Source organism: Gadus chalcogrammus, chromosome 8 (assembly GCF_026213295.1).
Source record: "Gadus chalcogrammus isolate NIFS_2021 chromosome 8, NIFS_Gcha_1.0, whole genome shotgun sequence".
Classification (NCBI taxonomy): Eukaryota; Metazoa; Chordata; class Actinopteri; order Gadiformes; family Gadidae; genus Gadus; species Gadus chalcogrammus.
In genome coordinates, this window is record NC_079419.1 from 14418610 (window position 1) to 14429393 (window position 10784).

The 10784-nt window shown below is 42.8% G+C and overlaps 1 gene segment (V, D, J or C); it reads left to right on the forward strand.

Annotated features, from left to right (window-relative positions):
• The first annotated feature begins 1832 nt into the window (after positions 1 to 1832).
• LOC130387876 (T cell receptor alpha variable 3-like) lies at positions 1833 to 2474 on the forward strand. The segment is given in 2 exon segments: positions 1833 to 1985; positions 2089 to 2474. Coding segments are annotated over 2 exon segments (429 nt in total).
• Positions 2475 to 10784: the final 8310 nt, after the last annotated feature.

A 10784-nucleotide genomic window follows, 5' to 3' on the forward strand; every position in this document is an offset into this window, starting at 1 on the left:
AGGCGTTGATAATCTGCGTTTTTGCATAGGGAACTATTGGTTAAGGCGCTTAGATGCGTTACACGCGCTATAGCAGCCCGTTAGGCGTGTTTTACTCATCTAAATAACGCGCCCAACGCACCAACGCGCCCAACGCACTAACGCACAGAGTTAAAAAAATTTAACTTTTGACGCGCCTACACGTGATGCTTAGCCGGGGTAGCCAATCAGCGTTGAGCTTGACCCGATGTCACTGGCAGAGAGACGGAGGACGCTCAGAAGCAGAAAAAACATGGACGACCAAGGCATCGTTTCAGTATGTGCTGAAACGATGAGGAGGTGGTGAAACTCACCCAGCTGTGAGCACCGAGGATGTCATGCACTAGAGTTTAGATTCCCTGCCCGAGCCTGAGCCCGACCTGACCCGGCCGGACCCGAATTTCTCTATTAATCAACACGACGAATGCTGGTAACGAATAAATTGTAAAAAGACACACTATGTGAAGTTATTTTTTCGTTTTGGCAAGTAGCCTTGTAATAAGCGGGGTAATGTATAGAACGTCGCCGGTCATTATCGCGAAGCAAGACCCTTCTGCTGGGCGGGCTCATCTAGCTGCGTAGGCGCGTTAGGAGTGTTGAACCATTTTTGTGACACACATTGATCAAGCGTCAGGTTAGGCGCGTTACGGGCGTAATCTCACGGGCGTAACGCGTTCAGTGTGGCCGCACCTTCATACTTGGGCTGAACACCAGATAGTTTCTCCTGTCACAGTAGACCTGCTGTTGAGATGGAAACCTGGCTGTTGATTATTATTGCTGCACTTCTATCTGGTAAGAGGAAAAGCTCATGTTACACACTGTATATATGACTGAATTATCAGACATTTAATTATAATAATGAATTATTCAATGTTTTTAACATCTTATTCTGATTTTTATGGTCCATGTTAATCTAACACATCCATTCCAGGACTGATAGCTGGGGACTCCATCTCTCCTGATGAACCGAAAGTCAGTGGAAAAGAGGGAGCATCTGTAACACTCAGATGCTCCTATGAAACAAGCTATAATTATGTTTACCTTTACTGGTACAGACATCGTTCTAACCAGGCTCCTCAGTTTATACTCTGGAAAGGAGCAAGATCAGAGAATAATGAACATATTCCTGACACTCGTTATCAGTCCACGACATCCAGAGCATCAACTGAACTCACCATAACCCAGCTAAATCTGGCAGACACAGCTCTCTACTACTGTGCTCTTTGGAGACACAGTGATAGAAAGTGTGGAGGAGCCTTTACATAAACCTGAAGGCAATGATCTCTATATTCTTCAAAGACTAGGGAAGCGGTAATCCCACCACACCTTTCTATCAGATGGATGGTGGATCTTCATGGTTGATCAGAGACACTGTGGTTGCACCTGTTAATGATCCACTGTAGCATGACTCCCATGAGTAGGTAATCTAAATAAAACAACCATCAGCTGTATGACTGAACACAAACACACTATGTTAAGACAGTCAATGACGGAGTAAACGTTAAATAATAAAAAAATATTTTTAGGTTTCTATGAGAACGAGAATTGTCCCACCCCTTTCGGTAAGGAATTACAGCGATATAAAATGCCTAAACTCAATAAACATGTAACATTCATATTTTGAGCGCAAATTACTCATTTGTATCTAAAAATTGTATATATGTACATGAGGAGATGGAGTGACTACAGCGGTTCTCGTTGAGTTTTTAAAGCCAGAGCTCCTGTCGCTCTTCTTCCTGAGTCCTCGTAGTCTCCACAGAGCCAGTAAAGTAAACGGTATTCTCCTGTCTCATTCAGTCCTTGGTGCCACTCTAGCAGGAGGTGGAGCTTGACAGGCAGCACATCAGAAACAATCCGTCCAAGTACAGCTTTTACACCCTTGATTGCTGCTGCTTTACAACATCTGCTTGGTCCACTATTAGGTATGCAGCTCTTCATGTTGGTGGTTTTATTCACTGGGTTTACTGGTGAGTTCTGCTTTAGCAGCGCTGTCCTAATTCGGACATGGACCTCAATACAGGTTTAGCAGTTCATGGCAACATGTTTACGGATTAACCTTCTGTTTTACAGGTGTTTATAGTGTGGTCCTCCCTCCTGACAAGAAGGAACTGAACAGTTTAGAAGATACGACTGCTTCTCTGTCCTACAGGCTCTCTCAAAAGGCTGAAATTAATGATAATTTCTTCTGGTACCGTCAGTATCCCGGAGAACCTCCACAGTTCCTGCTGTACATCTCAGGGTTTGGTAACAACAGGACAGCTGAGTCTCTTGGTTCAGACAAAAGGTTTTCTACTGAACTGACTAAAGAGAAGACTGGAGTGGATCTGAAGATCTCCTCTGTTGCAGTGACAGACTCTGCTCTGTACTACTGTGCTCTGAGGCCCACAGTGACAGGAAACACACACTCCCTGTACAAAAACCTGCTGAGCACAAAACACTCTTCCATCTCCCCCTGAGACTCGATCAATGACATTTCTGACTTTACACATGATTTCATCGCAATATTTATAGTCTGATTAATTATACATGTTTACCATTTTTCAATTTTATTATTTTTTTTTATATTTTTTCAGTAAGTTCACTTGCTTTATTATTTTTAATGATTTGGTTTGAATAGTGTGTTATATTTCTAGCTTTTATCCACATGGCTCATTCAATTAGAAACCATCTATGTTTCAACAGTTACTCTTCTTAAAGTGAACATGAAGGTGAGTTCTCTTATCCACCCCTAGAGGTCAGTATCATCAAGTAGGTGTTTTACTATTTCCTCAACATGTTTGGTCATTGTATCTTTTAGAGCTGGTACCATGAAGAGAATAAGACTCACACTTGAGCTGAACACCAGATGGTTTCTCCTGTTGCTGTAGACCTTCTGTTGAGATGGAAACCTGGCTGTGGATTATTATTGCTGCACTTCTATCTGGTAAGATTAAAACCGCATGCTTCACACTAAAAATATGCATGAATCGTCAAAATTGTATCTAATTGGTATTGGATGTTTTAGCCATAATTTTCTGTTGTGTTCTTATCAACCATGTTATTCTATCACTTCCATAATATGGACTCATCCTGGTTCTCACACTCTGGCAGGGTTTCTCTTTAAAGACTTGTTGACTCTCCTCTCATCATTGAACTTGATTGATACATTCATTAATCAACATCTTCTGTCCTCCCCCAGAGTGTAAAGGAGAAGACAGAGTGAACCAGATCAGTGAAGAAGTCATTGCTACTGAAGGACACACAGTTAGTCTACAATGTACCTTTGAGACTGACTATACCCCATATTTGTTCTGGTATAAACAACAAAGAAACGACTTCCCCAGGTTTGTGCTACAACGCTCTACATTGGGAGGAAAGGAAGCCGAAGAGTTCCCCAAAGAAAGATTTGATGCCCAAATCCAAAACACATCAGTTCCTCTGAGGATCCAGAACCTGCAGCTGTCTGACTCTGCTCTGTACTACTGTGCTCTGAAGCCCACAGTGACAGGAAACACAGACTCCCTGTACAAAAACCTGCTGAGCACTAAACACACTTCCCTCTCCCCCTGAGATCAGTACACAAACATTATGCATAAAACACATCAACTCATCACAACAGTGAACTCCTATTTAATGATCCATTTTCACCATAATACAGATGTAGCAAAATTTGTCTGCAGTTGTAGTCTTTGCATAATCTTGTTTCAAATATTCACATAAAATGTGTTTATTTTATTTGTGTTAAATGCATGCGTCATTGAAGGTGATGGTGTGGTCTCATATCCACCACTGGATGTCAGTATTATCAAGTAGGTGTTTAACTATTTATTCAACAAGTTTGGTCATTGTATCTTTAACAGCGAGCTGAACACCAGATTGTTTCTCCTGTTACCGTAGACCTGCTGTTGAGATGGAAACCTGGCTGTGGATTATTATTGCTGCACTTTTATCTGGTAAGAGGAAAAGCTTGTCATGTTACACACTGTATATATGACTGAATTATCAGACATTTTATAATAATAATGAATGATTCAATGTTTTTAACATCTAATTCTGTTGTGCTTTTTATGGTCCATGGTAATCTAACACGTCTATTATGTGAACTTTTTCCAGGACTGATAGCTGGGGACTCCATCTCTCCTGATGGAGTACAGAAAGTCAGTGGAAAAGAGGGGGGGTCTGTAACACTCAGATGCAACTATGAAACAAGCTATAATTATGTTCGCCTTTACTGGTACAGACATCATTCAAACCAGGCTCCTCAGTTTATACTCTGGAAAGGAGCAAGATCATGGAGTGATGAACATATTCCTGACACTCGTTATGAGTCCACGACATCCAGAGCATCAACTGAACTCACCATAACCCAGCTAACTCTGGCAGACACAGCTCTCTACTACTGTGCTCTTTGGAGACACAGTGATAGAAAGTGTGGAGGAACCTTTACATAAACCTGAAGGCAATGATCTCCCTATTCTTCAAAGAGGAGGGAAGTGGTAATCCCACCGCACCTTTCTATCAGACGGATGGTGGATCTTCATCGCTGATCAGAGACACTGTGGTTGCACCTGTTAATGATCCACTGTAGCATGACTCCCATTCCTTTTCATGGTCCCACGTTCCCGCAACGCAATGAACCTGCAGACACTTCGACACAGTCGTGAACGTTTATGGTTCCACGTCGGGTTTTAGTTAGCGGCCAATCACAGCCGTTGCTGCTGCGTCGCCTCGACAGAAGGTTATGTTTTTTGGGAGGCGCACGTGCGGCCCTTGCGGTGTACCGAAGGAGGGTCTGCAAGGACCCAAAATCACATTGTCTTGGGCCTACGCCGATCGGGATCATGAGCCAGTTTAAAATGATGCAGCTCATGTTAGGCCCCCTGATCGTCGTAGGCCCTTGGGCTTCAACCCAGGTAAGCCTGTGCATTAAGGCGGCCTTGCCTACCTGCTCCTTGATGACCTGTCTCTGTATTCACTGTCCAACACCTGCTTCCTGATGACATGTTTCGGTATACACTGTCTTACCCCTACCTGCCCCTTGATGACCTGTCTCTGTATTCACTGTCCAACCCCTACCTGCTTCTTGATGACATGTTTCGGTATACACTGTCTTACCCCTACCCTACCGATTACTCCTTTAATACCCTACATTTTAATGTTAGCAACATGAATGACTTATCAAGGTTATCAACTATATACCAGAGGCGGATGGCCATCGGGAAGATTGGGAGGTTTCCCGGTGGGCCGGTCCACTTTGAAATGTATTTTTGGCCGTGGTGCGGGGGCATCTCCTAGTGGTAGGAGCCCCACACTCCGCCCAGTGCCAGTGTATTTAGGCTACGCCAGCGATTCTCAAAGTGTGGGGCTCGCCCCACTGGTGGGGAATAGAGACGTGACAGGTGGGCCGCGACAAACGGGAGAAGATTTCTGATCCAATTAGATTTCTAATCGGAATACCACTTGACTTGCTTCACAAACTAGGAAATACCTGTTTTAAAGTCAGTGGCGCGTTGTTCAGATGCTATTTCAAGGGCGCATGCATAATGTCGCTTGTGCACCTCGCGCATACACTTTGCTTCTCTCATCTACCTATAGCCACACATTCTTGGTAAATTATTTGGGAAAGAACAGCTGATACAGCGGTAATAAGTTGTACTTTTAAATCAATGCATCTGCAAACACCGTACAGCAAACACATATTTTCTTGACACAGACATCATGTACATGCCCATAACTTCTGGATTGATGGGTATTTGATTGTGAGAAAACATTGTTTCAGAGTACAGACTCTGCTCTGTACTGTGCTATGCAGCCCACAGTGACAGGAAACGCAGACTCCCAGTACATAACCCTGACAAAGAACTTGAAGAGCATTTGTCATTGAATTCAACTGTGGTTCAGGGGAGGGGCAACTGGAGAGGTAAATTCACCAGGAGTCTAGTGAAGAAACAGTATGTTACAACAAGGATACAGAGGTGGCATGTTGAGCATCAAGGCTCCCGTGGTGTTTGAAATGATGTCAGTCCTCTTTCTACTTGTAGTTTGTAAATTAACAGGTAAGTCATAGCCTACCAGAAATTCTAGAGATTAAAGGGAACTTTTATCTCCATGGCAACACGTTTACAGATTAACCTTATCTTTACAGGTGTTTATAGTGTGGACCTCACTCCTGTCAAGCAGAAGGAGAACAGTTTTGAAGGTACAAGTGTTGTTTGTACGAGCCAGAATACAGCCAGGAAGAATTTACACAAATAGAGGGGGAGGCTGCTGCGGCTGCAGCTGAACAAGCCTTGCCTCTTGCTGAGGACGAGGAGCCGGAGCGCACCGGTTCGCTCTGTTCGCCTATAGACACTAATGGTGTGTTCCTGAATCCTCGGATGCCAGCCTTCCGAGTTGCACGTTTGACATCACTTCCGGTCTCGGAGCATTCATAGCGTTCCAGTTTGTCTTTGTGATTGTGGCATGAAATTTGCTAGCCGTTGTTTATTGTTAGCTACATTAGCCTCTTTAGCAAAACAGCCCGAAAACAAACAACACAACTTTACATTGTATTGCACGCACAGCAAGACCATGCAATGTAAAAATTGGTGACCGGAATAAAGTAGCAATGTAATCAAGTGTGTAAGAGCATTTAAAATCGACATCGATCCCATACAAAGTGAACGTATAGACGCGTATCTGGCAAATTTTTCGCGAAAGAAAACCGGCGACAAGTTTCGATTTATCGCGCCACACTTTCGCCCTGCACAGGCGAGCGCGTCCACGAGGATTTGTGGCGCGACAAATTCGCTCGAGTTGAAATTCGTGAACCGAATTTCACGTGATGACAGCCAACAGCGTTCAACAGCGTGGCCACTGAGTCACATGTGTAACGTAACAGCCAATCAGCGTTCAACCGTCAAACTCAGTGCAGTGCAGTCCGGGATGAACTGCAGCATGGAGGAGAAAGTGAATGTTGCCGTTTGCGACTCCCGGAGCTCTATATATAATGCAATATTTGTATGCATAATATCAAGGCCAAAAGCTCTGTGCGCCTCCGGATGGCCGTAGCGCGGGGAGCTCTCATAGGGATTGGGCTTCTCGGGGTTTGTTTAACGGCGTTGCTATGTTTCCGGTCTTGTGTGTTCCAACGGTTTATTAGGTAGGCCTATCTAATAAATCTCTGTCTAATCAATACTTCATTCACTGCCTCTTCCGTGGTCATTACAATATTATGAATATACTGCGTTGGGTCCTCCGACGTCTCTCCCTCTTCCACAAAAGGTAAAGACATGCAATGGTGGTTAGCTTGTTGTGGCGCGACAAATTCTACAAAACTTGCAAAGCGACAGATTATGATGTGTGGCGCGACAAAACTTCGGCGACAACGCGAATGTGCGAAAAATTTCGCATTTGGTGTGAACACACATTAACTGTGTGTTCACACCAAACGCGACAGGGCGACAGGATCCCATACAAAGTGAACGTATAGACGCGTATCGGGCGAATTTTTCGCGAGAGAAAACCGGCGACAAGTTTTGATTTATCGCGCCACACTTTCGCCGTGCACAGGCGAGCGCGTTCACAGCGATTTGTGGCGCGAAAAATTCGCTCGAGTTGAAATATTTGAACTTTTAGGCGAATTTCGCGTGATGACAGCCAATCAGCGTTCAACAGCGTGGCCACTGAGTGACATGTGTAACGTAACAGCCAATCAGCGTTCAACCGTTAAAGTCAGTGCAGTGCAGTCCGGGGTGAACTGCAGCATGGAGGAGAAAGTGAATGTTGCCGTTTGCGACTCCCGGAGCTCTATATATAATATAATATTTGTATGCATAATATCACGGCCAAAAGCTCTGTGCGCCTCCGGATGGCCGTAGCGCGGGGAGCTCTAATAGGGATTGGGCTTCTCGGGGTTTGTTTACCGGCGTTGCTATGTTTCCGGTCTTGTGTGTTCCAACGGTTTATTAGGTAGGCCTATCTAATAAATCTCTGTCTATTCAATACATCATTCACTGCCTCTTCCATGGTCATTGGAATATTATGAATATACTGCGTTTTTCCCTCTTCCACAAAAGGTAAACACGTGCAATGGTGGTTATCTTGTTGTGGCGCGACAAATTCGACAAAACTTGCACAGCGACAGATTATGATGTGTGGCACGACAAAACTTCAGCGACAAGGCGAACGGGCGAAAAATTTCGTGTTTGGTGTGAACACACAGTAGTCAAAAGTAATTGGATGTCCTCTTCTATCTCTTGAGGATGTCTACAATAGACACTGCCTCAGGAGAGCTCATAGCATCCTGAGAGACTCATCCCACCCAGGCCATAACCTGTTTGAACGGTTGCCCTCTGGGAGTCGCTACGGGGCAATCAGATCAAAAACAAAGAGGCAAAAAAACAGTTTCTACCCCAGAGCTGTAATTTCTCTAAATAATGCAGAATTATAAATTATTGCATTATCATACCAATCTGAACTTTGAAATTGGCTGACATTTTTAATTATATTTGCTTTTGAATTCCTTAGCCTTCTATATATATATATTTTTTAAATAACACTTCTCACATTTTGTTTGTTTATTAAAAAATCTTTTTTAAAAAACACACTTATTTTGAGAGCCTCTACCCCAATTTCGTTGCACTTTGTGCAATGACAGGATGTGTTGTCCAGGCCATCAGCGCTAATTACCCAGCACAAGATGGGCAGTACCATGGCTACCAGGAGACAGTAGATGCTCAAGATGTGACTATTTTGACTCTAGCAAACTCACCCTACACATTTTATTTTTGTATTATTTATTTTTTTTGTAAATAGTTCATATATAGTTAAAAAAAAAAATGCACATTTATAATACATAGAATTATTTACTTCATATAACCTTCATATCTCCAACGGTGAAGTATCCTTTTAAGTGAATATGAAGGTGAGATCTCTTATCCACCACTAGAGGTCAATATAAGCCAGAATTTGTCTATGTAATCAACATGTTTAATCATTGTGTCTTTAACAGCTGGTAGCATGAAGAGAATAAGACTCATACTTGAGCTGAACACCAGTTGCTGTAGACCTGCTGTTGAGATGGAAACCTGGCTGTGGATAATTATTGCTTCACTTCTATCGGGTAAGATCAAAACCTTAAGTTTCAAACGACATACCAGTACATAACTGAATCATCAATAACTTTATGATTATTTGTTAATGGATTTTTTAGACCTTGTATTCTATTGTGTTCTCTATGGTCCATGTTAATCTATCATTGGTCATTATGTGGGATAATCTGGGTTCTCAATCTCTTGCTTGGTAACTCCTTAAAGACTCTTGTTGACTCTCCTCTCATCATTGATCTCATTCATTAATCGCCATCTTCTGTTCTTCCCCAGAGTGTAATGGAGAAGACAGAGTCAATCAGACCGGAGAATATGTCATTGCCACTGAAGGACTCACAGTTAGTCTTCGCTGTACATTTGAGACCACTGACAGTAATCCCAGTTTGCTCTGGTACAAACAACAAACCCATGACTTCCCCAGGTTCATGCTACGACGCTCTACATTTGGAGAAGGAGATAATGCTCCAGAGTTCCGCAAAGACCGATTTGATGCCCAAATCCAAATCAAATCAGTTCCTCTGAGGATCCAGAACCTGCAGCTGTCAGACTCTGCTCTGTACTACTGTGCTCTGAGGCCCACAGTGACAGGAAACACAGACTCCCTGTACAAAAACCTGCTGAGCACAAAACAATCTTTCAACTCCCCCTGAGACCCGATCAATGACATTTCTGACACAACACATGATTCATCTCAATATTTATTTCCTGATTAACTATACATGTTTACCATTTTTCAATTTTATTATTTATTTTTATATTTTTTCAGTAAGTTCACTTGTTTATTCTTTTAAATGATTCGGTTTGAATTGTGTGTTATATTTGTAGCTTTTATCCGCATGGCTCATTCAATTAAAAACCATCTAGGTTTCCACAGTTACTCTTCTTAAAGTGAACATGAAGGTGAGTTCTCTTATCCACCCCTAGAGGTCAGTATTATCAAGTAGGTGCTTTACTATTTCATCAACATGGTTGGTCATTGTATCTTTAAGAGCTGGTACCATGAAGAGAATAAGTCTCATACTTGAGGTGAACACCAGATGGTTTCTCCTGTTGCTGTAGACCTGCTGTAGAGATGGAAACCTGGCTGTTGATTATTATTGCTGCACTTCTATCTGGTAAGAGGAAAAGCTCATGTTACACACTGTATATATGACTGAATTATCAGACACTTCGTAATAATAATTGATAATTCAATGTTGTTAAGATCTTATTCTGTTATGTTTTTAATGGTCCATGTTAATCTAACAAATCGCTTATGTTGACTTTTTCCAGGGCTGATAGCTGGGGACTCCATCACTCCTGCTAATCAGGAAGTCAGTGGGAAAGAGGGAGCATCTGTCACAATCAGATGCACCTATGAAACAAGCTATTCCAATGTTGACCTTTACTGGTACAGACAACGTTCTAACCAGGCTCCTCAGTTTATACTCTATAAAGGAGCAAAAGGGAGCGACAGTCAGCATATTCCTGACACTCGTTATCAGTCCACGACATCCAGAGCATCAACTGAACTCACCATAACACAGCTAACCCTTGCCGACACAGCTCTCTACTACTGTGCTCTGGAGAACACAGTGATATAAAGTGTGGAGGAGCCTTTACATAAACCTGAAGGCAATGATCTCTCTATTCTTCAAAGAGGAGGGAAGTGGTAATCCCACCACACCTTTCTATCACATGGATGGTGGATCTTCATCG